Source organism: Leucopleurus acutus, assembly GCF_964270905.1.
Source record: "Leucopleurus acutus genome assembly, chromosome: 3".
NCBI lineage: Eukaryota > Metazoa > Chordata > Mammalia > Artiodactyla > Delphinidae > Leucopleurus > Leucopleurus acutus.
This window is the reverse complement of record NC_139145.1, coordinates 124,242,734-124,264,360: the sequence shown is the minus strand read 5'-3', so window position 1 is coordinate 124,264,360 and position 21,627 is coordinate 124,242,734. Positions and strand designations below refer to the sequence as shown.

The following is a 21,627-nucleotide window of genomic DNA, read 5'->3' as shown; positions in this document are numbered from 1 at the left end:
AGGCATTAATAAATAATTTAAGAGCCCATCAATAGAAGAATAGATAAATAAAGTATGGTATATTCACAAATGCAACACAACCAAAATGCATGGTTGAATGAACTACAGGTTCATTCAGGTAAGAATGAACTACAATTACATGTGATGATATGAATTTCACAAACATACGGTAAGGGAAGAAATGACATGAAGAGTTTGTACTGCATGATTCCCACTTTTATTAATTACCAAAACAGGCCAAAACAAGGTATATATTAGAAATCAGGATAGCGGTTTATCCTTAGGAGGAAAGGCGCGTAGTTACTAGAAGAGAGTCTGAGGGGCTTCTGGGGTTGGTAATGTTCTGTTACTTGATCTGGATGCTCGTTACACAGTAATGTCCAGTCTGAAAATTCAGCAAGCTGAACACTTATGCACATACTTCTGTATATATATATTGTACTCCTATAAAAAGTTTTTTAAATAATTTAAGATATACATGTATTGGTTTAAAAAAAAAAGACTAAAGGTCAAACTGTGATGTCTCCCTCTCACTTTAGATTCCCAGGCCCTCTCCTCAAAGCTAAGCACTTTTCAGTTTCTCAAATATTATTCCACAGATATTCTATACATATACCAATGTATTCTTCATAAGACAGAGATCTCCCAACAATATTTAAGCTCCATGAGAGAAGCGGTGTTGTCAGTTTTTGCTCACAGTTGCATATTCAAATTAGGTGATAGCAATTTGGTTGTTCCAATTGCCAGAACAAAAACTTTGAGTCATTTTTGCCTTCTCCTCCCTTATTCCCACATACAATTTGTCAACAAATCCTACTGGATATCCAAAATTTGGGTACTCTAGCCCTCACGATCCAAGCTACTATTCTCTCTCACGTGGAATTCTACAACAGTCTTCTAACCATTGAGCTCCTTCCTTCCATCTTTGCCCTCCTTCAATCTGTTTTTTACACATCAGCCAGATCCTTTTAAGTAAGATCAAATCATTCTTGCGCTCAAAACCCCACAATGGTTTCCCCAATTCAATCAGTAAAAACTGAAGTCCTTCCAATGGCCCACAAGGCCCTCCTTACATATAATTCCCTATTATCTCTAATTTCAGCTCCTATTACTCTCTCCATCGCTTACTCTATTCCAGCAACAGTGCCCTCTTTTGCTGTTCCTCAAATACACCAGGCATGTCACCCTAGGGTTTTTGCTCTAACCAGTTCCTCAGCTGAAATCTTCTTCATTAAGGTGTGAGCTAGTTCCCTTCACCTTCTTTCCCTTTGAGTCTCTGTTCAAATCTCACCTTCTCTCAGTGATGCTTACCCTATTTAAAAATACAATCTGCTGTACCCTCATACTTTTTCTTTTTCCCTTAGCTCTTATCACTTTTTAACATACTATATAATTTACTTATTAGATATGGTTATGGCTTATTGTCTGCCTTCTCCTTGTTAGGATGCTAATTCCACAAGATTATGGCTTTTTGCTTGCTTTGTTTACTGACATATTCCTAGAATATGTACCTAGAATATACATGGCACATAGTAGGCACACAACAAATATTTGCCTAATAAACAAATCCTAACCACTCAGTATTATGCCTTGAACTTAGATGATGCATCAATTTTTTCTGGAGGGGAGGGATGATTTTGTTCTCAAAATTGGTAATATATATGTGATGTTCCATCCATTCCTCTGTTCAGTTATCTCTGTGGCAGGAACTCTTAAGAATATTGATTGAGATTAGGGTTCTCTGTCTATAAATCAGAACAAAACTAATAGGTCCATATGAAGAATGAATCTAAGACCCCAATTTCATCTGCGTTAACACAGTGAGATAATACCATGTCATTAACAATTATCAGTCACTTTGACAAAATGCTTCAGAAACTCTAAAATACTTCTAAATACTTCAGTTAACTATGAGCTTTCTTTTTAATAAAATAAATATAAAAATACTTTGAAGTATTCACTTAAGTATGATTTAGGACATGATCCATTTCTAATTTTGCTGTATAGCTTGAGCTGAACAAGTATTTATTAGGCTCTTTGTATCTCTAAATTCTTTGTATCTGGATAGATACATCCAGAAGGACAAATGTGCATATTGTATCATTAGGTTCAAATCAGGAGATAAAAACCACAATAGTCATATGAATAGAAAAAAATTAATATGAAGAACTGTTAACTAGGTGTAGTTATTAAGTAGGCAACTGAAAGGGTAAAAAGAACTCTGAGGTATCATGGAGCAAACAACTGTCGGAAACAGCTACCACCCTCAGAGCTGGGAGAATAAAGGAGAGATGCTAGAATTATTAAAACTTAAAAACTTATAGGAGGGATCTCATGGAGCTGAAATTCAGATCTCTAAGGAAAGTGGTCTCGTAGTATGAGCAGTGTCATTCACAGGAACCCCAAGCAAATGGGAACGCACAGGAAACCACCTCCACCTTTCAGCTTCCTTCTACTGTCCCCTATTGGCAGAGCCTAAAATCACATGGAGGCAGCTGGCAGAGCTGGTATGTGGTTTGCAGAGTTCCAGTATCAGCATCACAAAGCAGAGGACAGAACAGGACTGGAGCTCAAAGACAACTTAATAAATGGCATAAACATCAATTATTACAATTCAATGTGATAAGGACTAAAGGACTCAAGACTGATATGGTTACAGCCTGGCCACATTCATTTAAGTCTAATCAGATATTTAAGAGAAAAAGCTCTACAACAGTAAAAAGTTTAGCTCTATGATGATTTGATATCAACACAATCATTAGCAATATAGCAAAAGATGAGAGTGACTGAAGCTTATCAGGAATTCCTAGGGCAATAATTAGCCTTAAATTGCACATTCATGAAGGCAGATCCAAAACAGTAATGAGTAAGACTGGCATTTTTGTTAGAATAACCTTAAATCTATTTTAAAAGCACATTATCTGCAAACTGGGTAACAAATTGCTTATGATACGTCAACCATGAAAAAACACGGGTTTTCTGTGACATCAAAGTTAAGAACCAATAAATTACAGCAGAGATAGGGAGTACATGCTAGAGAGGCACCCCACCTCCACCACCAAAAACAAAAACAAAAAGAGCAAGGAAGGGTAAGTAGCTTCAAAGAACAGCAAACATTTGAAGAAGGATTTCCAATATCAGAAAAGGGAGACATAAGCCCATCAAGCAGAAAGAATAGTATATGCTTGGCAAAGAAGGGTTAAAGGGCTTGGGATGACTGAAGAATGACAGGAAGTTAGAGAGGTTCTAGAACCTATGGTTTTATGGTGGGGAAGACACATGAAAGAGAGGACATTGATGTGGTTGAGTGGAGCAATTTGAGGTTAGAGACCATGTCCTAAGCACAATGTTAATGCCCACAGTAACACAGAGTAATAATATAAAAATATTTATTAAATTAATAAAATAAACTAGTGTGTACCTCTGGTAATGATATACTTAAGCTTACAAATTCTCCTTCTTAAACTATGTCCTAATCATGTTTAAACCACATACCTGTTGCAAAGTCTTTTCACAATGGAGACAGGCTGTTGAAACCTGGGATAACAAAATAGTCATATCTTCTTGCTGCTGTCTGAGCCAAATCAGTTTTTCTCGAACATGAGCATCAACAACACTTAGAGCCATTTCTTCTTGACGACACAGAGTTTCATGTAGATCAGAAAAATAAGCTCGGACACATGACCGGGCATTCTCCGCAGTACCTGGTACCTAAGGCAATAAAAATAAGTTTTAAACAACTGTAACCTTAACGAAGGTTTTATATGTGAAATAATGAAAATTTAAATACAATCTATATCCTTAAAATCCCAAAATGTTTATCTCCACACTAAATTTTTCCCCTTAACCACAGCCTTTGGATATCCAACTGTTTAAATGACATTTCAAGCAACAAGGAATACCTAATCTCCAGTCTCTCCCAACCCTGAACCTAGTTTCCTCCATCTCAATAAATGGCAACTCCATCTTCCAGGTTATTCAAGTTAAAAAAATTGGAGTCACCCTTAACACTTCTCTTTCATATCTCACTACTAGTTTCTCAACAAATTCTGCTGACTTCAAAATATATCTAGAATCTGATCATGCCTCACCACCTTCACCTCTGCCAACCTGATTGAAGCCATTATCATCTCTCACCTGATTATTATAATAGCCTCCTAATTGGACTCAATAGATTTACCTCTGCTGCCTATAATGTATTCTCCACCCAGAAGCCAGACTGATCCTTTTTAAATGTTAAGTCAGAATGATAATTATTCTTTTGCTCAAAACTCTCCAGTGGCTTCCCACTCAGAGTAAATGCCAAAGTCCTTTATAGGGGATGTTCAACGACAGACTCCCTGGGAAAGAGACATCTGAGCTAAGACCTGAAAGAGGTAAGAGAGGGAACCATGTGAATATCTTCAAGGGCATTCCTGGAAGAAAGTAAAGCAAGTGCCTTTAAGGACCTTTCTGACCTCAACTCCTGCTATGCTCCCCATCAATCATTCTAATTTATCTAACTCAACCTCCTCAAAGTTTCTTAAGCACACGAGGCACACTCCAACTTCAGGGCCTCTGTACTTGCTCTTCTCTCTGCCTAGAATGCTCTTCCCCCAAATATTAGCATGGTTCCCTTTCTCATCTCCTTTAGGTCTCTGCTTAATGCCCCTTCTCAGGGAGCCTGTCCTCAAACACCCCATATAAAAGTGCATTCCCCCTTTCCCTTATTTTTCTCCAAAGTATCTAATAACATACTTCTGTATTTTACTTATGTACTGTCTCTCTCTCCACATTAGAATGTAAACTTTGCAAAAGCAGGTATTTTTGACTTCAACAGTGTCTGGCACTTTGGATGTGTTCAATAAATATTTGCTGAGGGAATAAATAAAATATTTCCACTGTAGCACAAAAATGTCCAATAGAATTTTATGTGATGATAGACATATTCTATATCTGTGCTGACTAATATGGTAGCCACCAGCTACATGCATGTAAAATGTACTTGAAATGTAGCTAGTGAGACTGAGGAAGTAAATTCTGTATTTTCTTGAACTGTTAAATAATTTAAACTTAAATAGCCACCTGAGGCTAATGGCTACTATATTTGACAGAGAGCAGTTCTAGCATTATTCCCCAATGACTTAGCTTAACTTTGTTTCTTTACAAAAGAAAAACACTACATTGTGTCTGTCCCTGTACTTTATATTCCCATCTGAAAATATCCCTTTCTCCTCTATAATTCAATTTTAAAATGCAATTACCACTACCACCTAAGTTCCTTCCTTCTCTCCACAGCCAAACTTCTTAAAAGTTAGACACACTTCCTAACACCCACTGACTCTTCATTTTACCGAAGGGTATTCTCCTTTTATCTCACAGAAATAACAAATTCAACATCCAAATTAAACTTATTACCTTGGTCCCATTATCCCCTCCCAAATTCTTCCTCCTTCTCCATTAGAGCACAATATCACCATCCACCAGGTTGGGCAAGGTAGAAATCTAGGCATTATGCCTGACCCTGCAAAGTACCTATCCAATCAATGTTATCAATGAATCAATAATATTATCAGTAAATCACTATTCTACTTCTTTAAAATCTCAAATCCATGTACTCCTCTCACTACTCCAGTATTATGGGCCATAAACATTTCTCAAGTAGATAATTTCAGCAACCTCACAATAGGTCTCCTTGCTTCCAATCTTGTTGCTCCTCCAATTCATTTTTTATATTAAAGAGCAACCTTTCTTAATGCAACCCTGATTATGTTATTCCTATGCCAATTCTTCAACAGCTCATCACTGCCTGTAAGATAAAGTCCAAACTCTTTAACATGTCTAACAAGATGCTGCAGGATTTGGCCCTTAACTCTCCAACATCTTTTCTTGCCACACCCCACCCCAATACTCAAAGCTTCAACCATAGTGAACTTAGTTAAGTTTCTACAATATGTCCAATTCTCACTTCCATGTATTTTAACATATGCTTCCCTCTCTGGAACAACTCACTCCCCACCCCACTCTTCTCCCTGACTAAATTCCTTCAAATCTCAGTTTAGACATCACATCTTCTAGAAAGCCTTCTACGAGTTACCCAAATTATTGCTGTTTTTATGCACACTGCCAGGGCATCCTGTACTTCCCCCACAAAGTAACAGTTACCACACTTGAAACTGGCTCTCTTCCATGATGGATTATAAATTTCCATAAAGACAAAGACTTTTTAAAAAACTTATTTCCAGTGACCAGTGCAGTACTGGCACAATATAATTGCTCAACAAATCCTACAAGGTGAAAAAGTGACAAGGAAAAGGGTGAGGAAGAAAAAAACCCATACATGTTCTGTGTGGGCCATTCCAATTCCATCTTCCACTATTTGTTCTCCTCCTTCAATGTGCTGAACGATTCCAACTAATTTTCTGGAATAATCTGAGATTTCCTCAGTGAAGGTTCGTATGCAATGAGCCATATCTAAAATTGATGCTCGGATCTGGTTAGCTTCTGGTTCCAATACTGAATGCTATAAGATGCAACATAATTATAGAAAAGAACTCACAGTATTGACTAATGATATAAAATGCTACTTAAATGGCTCCTATTAATAAAAAACCATCAGCCGCAAGAGGCTTTTATAACACATTTACAAAAAACACAGCATAAAAAATACTAATTTGCCCTCGCCCCAAAACTATTTACCTTCCAAAGAAAAAATTTAAAATTAGGAAGTCAATTTATTGCTAAACAAGAATCCAAGAAACCCTCTCTAAAATTTTACCACAAGCATTAGTTCATCAACAGACATAATTATTATCAAAATAATCCAGTGCATTACAAAAACAGGCACACAAAGAAAAGAACTTTTGTTTCATGCTGGAAAGCCATTTTTCAATGAAGAAAGAATCATGAGGACTCTGAAATTTTTGTTATAATATTCAGAAAATAAATCTCTCATTTCTTTTCATGCTACCAAGCTCAACTCATTCATCATTTAGCTCTTCTTTGATCTCTACTCTTAGCATAAAAAAACAAGTCAGTGCTTGGGCTGATGAACTAGGTAGAGTCATCCAGTTTAACTATATTCATACCTTGTGACCTTGGTGTTTTCCATATTCTTTGCAGACACAGCACATGAGTGGGCTAGTTTGACAGCCATCTTCCAAGCAAACAAACTCAATGGCATGCACCTGATGCTGAGAGCACATGGTTTTCTCATGAGGTTTATCAGCTAGAGGCACTCTCCTGTGCTTTGCTAATGTCTTTGTTGAATGGGTAACTTGGGAACACTCTGAGCACAAGTGAGTTGCACATACAGTGCAATATACAGATGCAACGTGAGCTTCATCTTCATCACAACGAATGATGCTCTGATGAACAAAAAAGTAACGTATTAAAACTGAACCCCTTTACCAAACAGAAAATGACTCACAGACATAGAAAACAAACTTATGGTTACCAAAGGGGATAGATAGCAAGGGAGGGGGAGGAGAAATAAATTAGGAGTTTGGGATTAACAAATACACACTACTATATATAAAACAGGTAAACAACAAGGACCTACTGTACAGCACAGGGAACTATACTCAATATCTTGTAATACCTATAAAGGAAAAGAATCTGAAAAACAATATATGTATCATGTATATGAATATATGTATCATGGTTCAGGTGTACAGCAACCGAATCATGTTGCTGTACACTTGAAACTAACATAGCACTGTAAATTAACTATACTTCAATTCAAAAAATTTTTAAAAACTCAACCCCAGTCATCATAACATGCCAAATTTTGAGAGATTGGTTCAAGATGGTGGAGTAGAAGGACATGCGCTCACTCCCTCCTGTGAGAGCACCGGAATCACAACTAACTGCTGAACAATCATCGACAGGAAGACACTGGAACTCACCAGAGAACATACCCCACATCCAAAGACAAAGGAGAAACTGCAGTGAGACAGTAGGAGGGCGCAATCACAATAAAATCAACTCCCATAACCGCTAGGTGAGAAAATCACAAACTGGAGAACACTTACACCACAGAAGTCCACCCAGTGGAGTGAAGGTTCTCAGCCCCACGTCAGGCTTCCCAGCCTGGGGGGCTGGAAATAGGAAAAGTAATCCCCAGAGAACTGGACTTGGAAGGACAGCAGGATTTGACTGCAAGACTTAGACAGGACTGGGGGAAACAGAGGCTCCACTCTTGGAGGGCACACACAAAGTAGTCTGTGCACCAGGACCCAGGGGGAAGGAGCAGTGACCCCACAGGAGACTGAACCAGACCTACCTGCTAGTGTTGGAGGGTCTCCTGCAGAGTCGGGGGCAGCTAAGGCTCACCTTCAGGACAAGGACACTGGCAGCAGAAGTTCTGGGAAGTACTCACTGGCACAAGCCCTCCCAGAATCCGCCATTAGCCCCACCAAAGAGCCTGCAGGCTCCAGTGCTGGGTCACCTCAGGCCAAACAACCAACAGGGAGGGAACACAGACCCACCCAGCAGCAGACAAGCAGATTAAAGTTTTACTGAGCTCTGCCCACCAGAGCAACACCAAGCTCTACCCACCACCAGTCCCTCCCATCAGGAAGCTTGCACAAGCCTCTTAGATAACCTCATCCACCAGAGGGCAGATAGCAGAAGCAAGAAGAACTACAATCCCGCAGCCTGTGGAACAAAAACCACATTCACAGAAAGATAGACAAGATGAAAAGGCAGAGGGCTATGTAGCAGATGAAGGAACAAGATAAAACCCCAGAAAAACAACTAAATGAAGGGGAGATAGGCAACCTTCCAGAAAAAGAATTCAGAATAATGATAGTGAAGAAGATCCAGGACCTCAGAAAAAAAAAATGGAGGCAAAGATCGAGATGATGCAAGAAATGTTTAACAAAGACCTAGAAGAATTAAAGAACAAACAAACAGAGATGAACAATACAATAACTGAAATGAAAAATACACTAGAAGGAATCAACAGCAGAATAACTGAGGCAGAAGACCAGTTAAGTGACCTGGAAGAGAAAATGGTGGAAATCACTGCTGCAGAACAGAATAAAGAAAAAAGAATGGAAAGAAATGAAGACAGCCTAAGAGACCGCTGGAACAACATTAAATGCACCAACATTCACATTATAGGGGTTCCATAAGGAGAACAGAGAGAGAAAGGACCTGAGAAAATATTTGAAGAGATTATAGTTGAAAACTTCCCTAACATGGGAAAGGAAATAGCCACCCAAGTCCAGGAAGCACAAGGAGTCCCAGGCAGGATAATCCAAAGGAAAAACACAACCAGACACATAGTAATCAAATTGACAAAAATTAAAGACAAAGAAAAATTATTAAAAGCAACAGGGGAAAAACAAAAAATAACATATAAGGGAACTCCCCGTAAGGTTAACCACTGATTTATCAGCAGAAACGCAGCAAACCAGAAGGGAGTGGTACAATATACTTAAAGTGATGAAAGGAAGGAAGCTGCAACCAAGATTACTCTAGCCAGCAAGGATCTCATTCAGATTCGATGGAGAAATCAAAAGCTTTACAGACAAGCAAAAGCTAAGAGAATTCAGCACCACCAAACCAGCTCTACAACAAATGCCAAAGGAACTTCTCTAAGCGGGAAACACAAGAGAAGAAAAGGACCTAAAAAAACAAACCCAAAACAATTAAGAAAATGGTCATAGGAACATACATATCGATAATTACCTTAAAAGTGAATGGATTAAATGCTCTAACCAAAAGACACAGGCTTGCTGAATGGATACAAAAACAAGACCCATATAGATGCTGTCTACAAGAGACCCACTTCAGACCTAGGGACACATACAGACAGAAAGTGAGGGGATGGAAAAAATAGTCCATGCAAATGGAAATAAAAAGAAAGCTGGAGTAGCAATACTCATATCAGATAAAATAGACTTTAACATAAAGGATGTTACAAGAGACAAGGAAGGACACTACATAATGATCAAGGGATCAGTCTAAAAGGAAGATATAACAATTATAAACATACACGCACCCAACATAGGAGCACCTCAATACATAAGGCAAATGCTAACAGCTATAAAAGGGGAAATCAACAGTAACACAATAATAGTGGGGGACTTTAACACCTCACTTACACTAATGGACAGAAATTCCAGACAGAAAATTAATAACGAAACACATGCTTTAAATGACACAATAAACCAGATAGATTTAATTGATATTTATAGGACATTCCATCTGAAAGCAGGAGATTACACTTTCCTCTCAAGTGCACATGGAACATTCTCCAGGATAGATCACATCTTGGGTCACAAATCAAGCCCTGGTAAATATAAGAAACTTGAAATCGTATCAAGCATCTTTTCTGACCACAGTGCTATGAGATTAGAAATCAATTACAGGAAAAAAATGTGAAAAACACAAACAAGTGGAGGGTAAACAATATGCTACAAAATAACCAAGAGATCACTGAAGAACTCAAAGAGGAAATCAAAAAATACCTAGAGACACCACTGTAAAGCAATTATACTCCAATAAGGATGTTAAAAAATAAATACCTAGAAACAAATGACAAAGAAAACACGATGACCCAAAACCTATGGAATGCAGCAAAAGAGTTCTAAGAGGGAAGTTTATCGCAATACAATCCTACCTCAAGAAACAAGAAACATCTCAAATAAACAACCTAAACTTACACCTAAAGCAATTAGATAAAGAAGAACAAAAAAAACCCAAAGTCAGCAGAAGGAAAGAATCATAAACATCCGAGCAGAAATAAATGAAATAGAAACAAAGAAAACAATAGCAAAGATCAATAAAACTAAAAACTGGTTCTTTGAGAAATAAACATAATTGATAAACCTTTACCTGGACTCATCAAGAAAAAGAGGGAGAGGACTCAAATCAATAAAATTAGAAATGAAAAAGGAGAAGTTACAACGGACACCACAGAAACACAAAGCATCATAAGAGACTACTACAAGCAACTCTATGCCAATAAAATGGACAACCTGGAAGAAATGGACAAATTCTTAGAAAGGTATAACCTTACAAGACTGAACCAGGAAGAAATAGAAAATATGAACAGACCAATCACAAGTAATGAAATTGAAACTGTGATTAAAAATCTTCCAACAAACAAAAGTCCAGGTCCAGATGGATTCACAGGTGAATTCTATCAAACATTTAGAGAAGAGCTAACACCCATCCTTCTCAAACTCTCCCAAAAAAATTGCTGGGGAAGGAACACTCCCAAACTCATTCTATGAGGCCACCACCACCCAGATACCAAAACCAGACAAAGATACTACAAAAAAAGAAAATTACAGACCAATATCACTGATGAATACAGATGCAAAAATCCTCAACAAAATACTAGCAAACTGACTCCAACAATACATTAAAATGATCATACTCCATGACCAAGTTAGATTTATCCCAGGGATGCAAGGATTCTTCAATATTCACAAAGCAATCATGTGATACACCATGCTTATTTTTGGTTTTATTTCCATTACTCTAGGAGGTGGGTCAAAAAAGATCAGCAGACTTAAACTTAAAAGCTTTTGCACAGCAAAAGAAACTATAAACAAGACAAAAAGACAACCCTCAGAATGGGGGGAAATATTTGCAAACAAATCAATGGACAAAGGATCAATTTCCAAAATATATAAACAGCTCACGCAGCTCAATATCAAAAAAACAAACAACCCAATCAAAAAATGAGCAGAAGGCCTAAACAGTCATTTCTCCAAAGAAGACATACAGATGGCCAAGAGGCACATGAAAAGCTGCTCAACATCACTAATCATTAGAGAAATGCAAATCAAAACTACAATGAGGTATCACCTCACACTGGTTAGAATGGGCATCAGAAAATCTAGAAACAACAAATGCTGCAGAGGGTGTGGAGAAAAGGGAACCCTCTTGCACTGCTGGTGGGAATGTAAATCGATACAGCCACTATGGAGTACAGTATGGAGTTTCCTTAAAAACACTAAAAATAGAATTACCATATGACCCAGCAATCCCAAGCCTGGGCATATACCCAGAGAAAACCATAATTCAAAAACACACACGCGGGCTTCCCTGGTGGCATGGTGGTTGAGAATCTGCCTGCCAGAGCAGCGGACACAGGTTCAAGCCCTGGTCTGGGAGGATCCCACATGCCGTGTAACAACTAAGCCCATGTGCTACAGCTGCTGAGCCTGTGCTCTAAAGTCTGTGAACCACAAGTACTGAAGCCCACGCGCCTGGAGCCCATGCTCCACAACGAGAGGCCACCGCAATGAGAAGCCCACTCGCTGCAACTAGAGAAGGCCCGCTCTCAGCAGCGAAGACCCAACACAGCCAAATAAATAAATAATAAATTTTAAAAAAACAGCAATTCCTATTTACTAATAATTTTAAAAACACACATGCACCCCAATGTTCATTGCAACACTATTTACAATAGCCAGGTCATGGAAGCAACCTAAATGCCCATTGACAGAAGAATGGTTAAAGAAGACGTGGTACATATATACAATGCAAGATTATTCAGCCATAAAAAGGAATGAAATTGGGTCATTTGTAGAGACGTGGATGGAGAGACTGTCATACAGAGTGAAATAAGTCAGAAAGAGAAAAACAAATATTGTATACTAACGCATATATGTGGAATCTAGAAAAATGGTACAGATGAACGGGTTTGCAGGGCAGAAATTGAGATAAAGATGTAGAGAACAAACGTACGGACACCAAGGGGGGAAAGCAGGGGGTGGGGGGTGTGATGAACTGGGAGATTGGCATTGACATATATACACTAATATGTATAAAGTAGTTAACTAATAAGAACCTGCTGTATAGCACAAGGAACTCCACTTCGCTGTACAGTAGAAACACAACATTGTAAAACAATTATACCCCAATTAAAAGAAAAAAAAGAAAATACAAGGAAAGACAAAAAAAATTATTTAGAGAGGTAACTGAGACCTAGGATGAAGGTAGTTTACTCTAGAAAGGGATTCATATTTATTTTTTCATGATTTTATGGTATTATCAATAGTGGGCCACCTTAATATGAGTGCAAAAATGGGTATTACTTGGACAATCCAAAGATTCAAACTCTGAATTTGATTCTATGCAATAGCATGTCTGTTTCAACTGGTGTCCTGGCTTATTGTGAATGTCTTCTGCTGGATGTCTCATCTAGGTGTGGGTTTGGTATTTGACTTATGCCTCCTCACCACTGAAGGCCATTAAAAAACCCAGACATTTTCCTGAATAGGCTAATTCCCTCAGGGCAAAAGCACATTCTTTGCTCCTGTATCTCAGTGAATTTCCATTTTCCCTTCAGATTTGGCCCGATTTTTTGTTCCTAACTTATCAGGTCTTTAATGCTTTTAAAATAATTTTTAGTGAATTCATTCCACTTTATTTATTTTCAGTAGACGAGATAGTGTCTATAACCAAGCCTACCATTACTGAGATAGTCTCTTGGAACTTTTCATGATAATGAAATCATCTACTTGTTTGTGTCATCAACTAGGTATAAGCTGCATGAAGGCAAGAACATTGTCTTACTGTTTTCTGCATTTACAGCACTGAGCACAGGACCTGCCTCCCAATAGGTAATTTTAGTATTAATAAAAGTAGCTCCTTGTGTACTTTTAGGATCCTATTTCAATCTTTTACCCTCACCTCAGTGTCAGACTTCTAAAACATCTGAGTAAGCATCACAGGATGTCTCTCTTCTTCTACTGTCTCCTTTACCTCCTTCCCATTCATCTTTATTTCCTTCCTAGAATAGACTTTCCCAGGTCTACGGACTGAACTGTGTTCTTCCAAAATTCATATATTGAAGCCCCAGCCCCCAGTGTTACTGCATTTGGAGATATGGTCTTTAGGAGGTAATTAGGGTTAAATAAGGTCATAAGGATGTGGTCTTAATCTAGTAGGTGGCATCATAAGAAGAGGAAGAGACCGATCTCCCTCCCTCTCTCCCTGTGCACATGTCCTAAGGAAAGGCCAGGTGAGCACACAGTGAGGTAGCCGTGGCCTACAAGCCAAAAGAAGAGGTCTCAGAATGCCAACACCTTGATCTTGGACTTACCAGCCTCCAGAACTGTGACAAGATAAATAAATTTCTGTTGTTCAACCAAAAAAAATAAATAAATAACATGCCAAATTTTAAAATATAAAAGCCCATAATCTTTTTTTTAACTGACCAGACTTTATACATAAAAATATACTGGTAATTAAGTACAAAGGTCATTTGCTACTCATTTCTATAGGTAAGTGAGAAGGTATTTCCAAAATTGATTATCAATATATGCTATGAATTTGAGGTCAAAAATAAAACCATTGTTATAGATTCACAGTCAGTGCAAAGATATCTTCTGCAAAATCCCCTCACTTTACACGCAAGAAACTGACAATAGAGGATAGAAGTCTTTTTTTTTAAGACTGAAAAAACTGATAGTAAATACATCCTCACTGCTTTAAATATTACTTGTCAGCATGATGTACAGAAGAAGAGAAGCACAAATGTTATTTAGATAACCAAGTGAAGCTTTTAAAAACACAGATGCCTAGACCCCAACCTGAGAAACACTTATTTCTCAATAGGTAGAGATGAAGTGGAAGCTGTGTATTTTTTCTAAAACTCCACAGGTGAGTCCACTGCACTATCCTGGTTGAAAATCACTGATTTAAGAAACAACAACAACAAAAACCCTATGTTATATGTAACCTTTTAAATATTTATAATTTTTATGAATTAGTAAAAAGCATTATGAGTTGTAAATTTTACATGTCAGATATTCAAGAACCTCTGAAAACTTTTCTGCATATAGAAGGCCATCATTCGAAAGGGAAAGATTTAGTATAAATTTTTGCAGAAATAAAAATTAGAAAATACATCAATGATGTCATTCAATATCACACTAAATAAAAAAGTGAACCCAAAGTTAAACAGTTTTGTTTGCAATTATGAGAAATATATACGTGTAAAATTAAAAGTCGTGTCTTGTTTTCCAGACCTGATAAATAATTTACGGACCAACATCAGATAATACTCAATGGCTTTCAAAATAAAGATAAAAGATAAATCATGGGAAAAAAAGTGCAAATTTTAGAAAACAGTGCTTCATCTTGAAATCCATTTCACTAATTCGCTTTATATAAGGAAATAGTAATCTAATAAAAGAGAAGTAAAAAGCAATCTGACATGTTTTCCTTCATACTAAACATGTGGTTTTAAAGTTGATCATCAAAACTATTAACTGCTTATTTACTACAACTATTCCTATAATCAGAACAGTCTATGAGCTATGCAGACAATTTTATGTGTTAAAAATGTATTTTAGGGGCTTTCCCTGGTGGCGCAGTGGTTGAGAGTCCCCCTGCTGATGCAGGGGACGCGGGTTCGTGCCCCGGTCCGGGAAGATCCCACATGCTGCAGAGCAGCTGGGCCCGTGAGCCATGGCCGCTGAGCCTGCGCATCCTGAGCCTGTGCTCCACAGCGAGAGAGGCCACAACAGTGAGAGGCCCACGCACAGAAAAAAAAAAAAAAAATGTACTTTAATTTGTGTTAATGGTCTTCTAATATTTACTGGATACTTACCTGTCTGGATAAAGAGAGTACATCTATGCACAATTTAACTTTTCATGAAGATATTTAATAGTAATTCCCTCAGGAGCTACTGCTATCTTTAAGGCATTCTGCCTCTACACTAAAAGGCGCCTTTCATGGAGTTCCTCTTTCTCTCTCTGTGCTTTACTGTTGAATGATTCACTTTTGCATCCTCTGCTTTAATGTAGCTTACACATCCTTCTTATTCATCCAAAATCTTCTTACTTTTTCACTTTACCCTTAGATAGAATTAATGATGATAAGGAAACAAGTTTATACACTAAACATACTTTGGGTACAGCATTTTCAGAGAATTCAAATTTCAGTTTTACTTTTGTTTGGTTGGGGATTTTGTTGCCTTCAGAACTATAATGTAATGAAAAGTTGTGTTTCTGGAATCCTACCTGCTGGGGTAAGTAAGGTAATATTGTGCATCTAATAGCAAATATTTTAAACTAAAAGAAAAATGTCATGCTCATAACAAAAATTTCAACAAGTTCAATCAGTACCTCTCCAGATATCCCAATGGCTTCTTCTGCAGCTCCATACTGACCAATATGTCCATTCTGTAGTCGTTCCAAAAGCTCCAATAAAGCAAAATTTTTTTTCAATCCCCAGACACCTGAATCTCCTAGAATATAAAAATAAAAACTAAATCTAACAAAATGGAATATTATTTATTTTACCTCAAATCTCAATGGTAACTTCTATGTCTCATAGTTCAATCATTAATAATGTCTAAATTTTAAAAATTCAAAATTTCTCCATTTTCTGTTAATGCTATATCAGTTGTCTTAATATTCTCTTTAAAATACAGAACTCCTTAGCATTCTAAGTAGAAACATATTTTAAAGTTCTATTATTTTTCTATAATTTAACTTTATAAATCCTATTTTGTCACCGACTTTGACTACATATACTAAAACAAGTGCTTTAAATATTTTTAACAGCAACCTACAGTAAGAAATATATTTCACATTGCAACCCAGGATAACACACACACACACACACGCACACACACACACACACCTGAAACAAAAGATTAACACACCAATATTCACCCTCAGTTTGCGACACACTCTGATGGTTCTTGTTCTATTTCTTTTTTAAAAATCCTATTCACAACCAATTAAATTGATTTTATGACCACAAATAAGCTATGACTCATGTTTGAAAACCACTGTATGAAAGATACACTTAACCAAAAATAAGTCCGTCTCTGAGTAAACTGAAACTAGAACAGCTAAAGATAATATTTTCCCCACCCCTCATCTAACCTAGAACCTAATAGCAGTCAGTGAACATATAAACTCTTTCTCACACAAATACACAGAGCTTCACACTAAGGCATGACAATAGTCCCTTTTAGGTAGATAAGAATCTAGGCACATTTGAATAAGGACCAATGCTTCTTTTCCCCAGAACTGACCATAAAAGGCCAGGTGAGCATTCATATGTGCACGCATGTGTGCCTACACAATATGGGCATGTGCATACACACATGCACATGCGCAAACACACACACAAACTCTTCCTAAGCCTATAAATAAGAGCCAGATCCTTCAGCAATTAGAAGGAATATCTGTTATGATGAGCTTCTATACAACAAATACCATCTGACACAAAGCTGCCACCTAATACATATTCACTGAAAAAGCAAATAAATAAAAGGATGATGGTGTCATTGGCTACATGGCTCCCCTTCCTCTCGGCCCCTCTTTTCTAAGGGAGGAAGGGAGGGAAGAAAAAAAGGAAGATGAAGGGAAGGGAAGAGAAGGGAAGGGCCTCAGCCTTGCCACCCCACAGGGCTTCCTCAACTGTTTTAATTTTTCACACATATTCTACCTCAAGCTGAGTTCTATCCACTTTATTTATAAAAGATTAAGAAGTAGACTGAGTCCTTTATTTAAAAGTATTAACTTGACGATATCCAAATACTGTCATTATATAGTAAACACATACACGTAAACTCCTAGCAGTATCTAGGCAGTATCTATCTACTGCCTAGTATATCACTAAATACTCCTGTAACTGTCAAAATAACTCTAAAATCTCAATGGCTTAAAGCAACAAAGATTTGCTTTTTGCTCACGCAGCATCTCAAGGGTTGGTGAAGACAAGAGAGGCTCTGTTCCCTACTGTCCACGATCAGGGGGCACAGGCCACTGATGTTCCAACCCCTTGGACCACCTCACTACAGCAGGGAGAGGGATTTACTGCAAACCATCATAAATCCATTCTTAACAGCTTCTACCTGGAAGTTAACACTTCACTTCTACTCATAATTTCACTGGTTAAAGGGAAATCACACAGCTCTTCCTACCTAATCATAAGAGGGCAGGGAAGGGTAATTTTACCATGAGAACAGAAGAGAAGAACCATAAGTAATGCTGACCAGTATTAATAACCATGACAAACAACTATTGAAACTATTCTTTTTTTTTTTGGCAAAATAATACCTTTATTACCTATGATTGGCAGATATTTTATAAATAAAATATATTTATTCTCTCCATGTTTGAAAAGAATTTCAAAACACCAAAATGATTTTAGACACCATACAATTCAGGGTAGGGTTGGGCTCAGGGGACTACTTCATTCTTCACAGGGTGAGCAATGAGCTCTGAGTCCTGGTCCCAGTCTTGAAACCAAAAAGGTGGTTTCAAGGGCCTGGTATGAGGGGAGGGTGAGGGCCTCTCCCAATCCAGCATTTCCCTGTGCTCACTGTGGGTTTCCACTCAATAGACCAGGGGCTGCCTTACAGCAGCGGCAGCTGTAAATTTGACGGAAGAACATTCTTCTAGTAGCTTCCAGATTCTAAAGACAGGGCCCAGTAGGACCTTCGATGGGCCCCAGCAGATCCGAGGATGCCAGGAGCTATAAGCGCCTGATTAATGAGATGGCCCAGCTAATGGTCCCAGCTCCTGGAAAGTACGGTCAGGTTGTTTTACAAGGACAGTCCTTCACTTGAACAGATGTACCCGTGGAATCACCCTGGCATTGGGCAGATAGATTCCATTTTGTTCAGGCCAGAACCCCAAGTCCCAAACCCAGTGTTCAACAGACACAAAGCGGACACCAATCTTGAAGCTGAAGAACACATGGTTGACCTCAAAGCGGACACTGTTTCTACCCTGCCGGATGGAAACAGGCATAGGAGAGAAATTATGCAGCATGGTCTGGTTGGCATCTAGAAGTTGGACAGTTAGCTCATATACACAGGCCGTGCCTTGTTGGTCTGTCCACCCAGCAGAGACACAAATCTCAATCTTTCCACTATACAGGAGCTCTGGCCACAGACCCTCCTCCTCCAGGTCCAACATTTCCTTCTTGTGACACCACCTTGTAGGTAGACAGGAAGGAGTCCTGGGAAGTGGCCCCAGGCCTGACCTCCCAGTTTTCCTCCTCTCCCCAGCCGCCTCCACTGCTCTGCATCATCCAGTCCCGGAAGCCTTCTAGGCCCTTGGGGTTCTGGAGGAGGCTGCGTCCTATCGGTCTTCACTCGCAGAAGCAGCCCAGGATGCAGGGCCTGAGGTCGTCGGCGGAGGGCAGGTAGGTGTGGAGGACAGGTGACAGGGCGGCACAGTCTTGGGCCAGGATGCTCAGCCTCAGGTCCTGGCAGTCCACCAGGTCACACCAGCACTGGCACACCCGGCGGCAGTGCCCGAGCAGCATGTGTGGGGGCACGTGGCTCAGCACCATCTCGAGCAGCTCCATGGGCAGTTGGCCCAGACCCGGCACCTCCTCGGGTTCGGGGTCTGGAGCGGGGACCCTGGCGGGCAGGCCCCTGGAGGCTGAGGTGCACGTGCGTGGTCTCCTCGCCAGGCCCGGCTGCCACTGTGGGCATCTCAGCCATTGCTCCTCCCTGGTGGGCCATCACTTTGCCTCACGTGCTCCCTTCTCCACCTCCGCCCTTTTTATTCCCCCGCCCCTCCCTTCCTAATACCCAGCCCCAGACCCCTGCCTGCACCCACCCCCGCCCCAGCCCCATCCTCTCTCTGACTCTGATACTATTCTTGAACTAGAGAAGAATTCTAATTCTGATTCTCTCACATTAACAATAGTTTGGGGGATTAGGGTGTGGGGGGCGGGAGACTGGGAGTTTGGCATTAGCAGATGCAAACTATTATATATAGAATGGATAAACAAGGTGCTACTATACAGCACAGGGAACTATATTCAATATCCTGTAATAAACCATAATGGAAAAAAACCCCAGTAATTTGCTTCTTTAGAAGCAAAATATGATTTTTTTTTCTTTATACTTTTTAATAGATTTTTCAAATTTTCTGCAATGTATATATATATTATTTCTATAATACATTTAAAAAGAGATTAAAGAACAATAACAGCAAACTATATCAAGGGTCATTAACACATATTCCATAGGCTGGAATCACGGCAAAAATCTAACCTACAAGCTATAGTAATTACCTATATTAATTACAACCTATATCCGAGGCAGAGTTGTTGGTTTGCTTGTTTTTTCTAATGTTGATATGATAGCAATCATGTTTGATTTCAACCTAGGATACAACTAACCATTACCTGTCATAAATTCCTAGTTTATCACAGTGAGGATGATAACACAGTGAGGATGTTGTGGTATTTATGTAGAGAAGATAGTACTCTTCAAGATGGTGGAAGGGTCCGTCCTCTGTTTGCAAAATATTACTACTTCTATATAGTTTTATATAAAGAAGATGGTATGATATATATAAATTACAGAATAAAAGGCCAAATAAAAGAATGTCAAAATAGACATCTCCCCCCTCCACTTTATTATTTCTTGGCTAACAGTAAGTTAATGCTAACACTTTCCTATATTAGTTTTCTGGCAAATGGGCATACTAATTACTTAAATCAAGGACTACCAAAACCTTAAGAAACCCATTCTTTCCTTACAAGAAAATATTTTACAACCGTGCTTCTTAGCATTTTAAAGCTTTTCAGTCTAAAAATCTGGGTACTCTTGCTTCCTTTTTTTGGTGGTTACATTGTTTTAAATGTGTTCCACTTGACATATAGTATGAATACATTAAAACAGTCTTAAAACAATTAGTGCTACTGACCTGAAAAAAATGGACAAACTTAAACTATTACTTTTGGAGAAATTCGATCATTAAAAAGAATAAACATAGAATTCATGGTTGTAAAATAACTGTTCAAATGTTAATAAATGTTATTTCCAAATCTGGTATCCCACAGTAATTAATTCATTTTGAAAAATATAAAGTGAAGTTTTAAAAGTATGTAGGGGGACTTCCCTGGTGGTGCAGTGGTTAAGAATCCGCCCGCCAATGCAGGGAACATGGGTTTGTTCCCTGGTCCAGGAAGATCCCACATGCCATGGAGCAACTAAGCCCATGCACTACAACTACTGAGCCTGTGCTTCAAAGCCCACGAGACAGAACTACCGAGCCCGCGTGCCCCAACTGCTGAAGCCCACGCACTTAGAGCCTGTGCTCCACAACGAGAAGCCCATGCACAAGGAAGAGTAGCCCCCTGCTCACCTCAACTAGAGAAAGTCCACACACAGCAACAAAGACCCAACGTAGCCAAAAATAAATAAATAAATTTACTAAAGAAATAAATAAAAGTACGCAGGAAACTGAAAAAAATCCACCAGACCTTTAAATTCATTTTAACAGAAAACAAGGAGTAGTTAGTAGTTATCACTAGCTGCAAACACTTCTGCCTCAGATATCAGTAAATAACAACATGCTGAAACTCAAATTACTTACCTGTATTTTCATTATTGGCCTATTCATGTCTGAGATAAACGCTGTTTTGCAGGCAAATGAAAAAGGTTAGTATGTTTTTCTCAGGTGTCTTAAAACTACTGATCTATAAGTACTGAATATAAAAATTTCAGAAGATGAAATAAAATTAGTACCTAAGAGTGGGCTAGTTTATAGCTTCAAGACTACTGGCTTTAATAGAAACTGAAACCTCCTTGGAATTTTATAATTTTTCTTTTTTTTTTTTGGCTGCACCACAGCATGCTCCCCAACTAGGGATCAAACCCGTGGCCCCTGCAGTGGAAGCCCAGAGTC

At 38.6% G+C, this 21,627-nt stretch overlaps 2 protein-coding genes across 2 annotated transcripts in view; both read right to left on the bottom strand.

Moving 5' to 3' along the window:
* TRIM23 (tripartite motif containing 23) overlaps positions 1 to 21,627 on the bottom strand; it is a 38,939-nt gene that overhangs the window by 12,141 nt on the left and 5,171 nt on the right. Inside the window, exons 3-6 of the mRNA XM_082837377.1 lie at positions 16,081 to 16,202; positions 7,068 to 7,346; positions 6,320 to 6,502; positions 3,496 to 3,711 (exon numbers count right to left, since the gene is read on the bottom strand). Coding sequence (XP_082693503.1) covers positions 3,496 to 3,711; positions 6,320 to 6,502; positions 7,068 to 7,346; positions 16,081 to 16,202 — 800 coding nt within the window. The remainder of the gene's footprint in view (positions 1 to 3,495; positions 3,712 to 6,319; positions 6,503 to 7,067; positions 7,347 to 16,080; positions 16,203 to 21,627) is intronic.
* LOC309959920 (F-box only protein 27-like) lies at positions 18,535 to 21,342 on the bottom strand (the record flags this gene model as incomplete). The annotated part of the gene is made up of 3 exons (XM_082836475.1): positions 18,535 to 19,000; positions 19,074 to 19,408; positions 21,316 to 21,342. The coding sequence occupies 3 exons, from the start codon at positions 21,340 to 21,342 to the stop codon at positions 18,535 to 18,537; spliced, it is 828 nt and encodes a 275-aa protein (XP_082692601.1).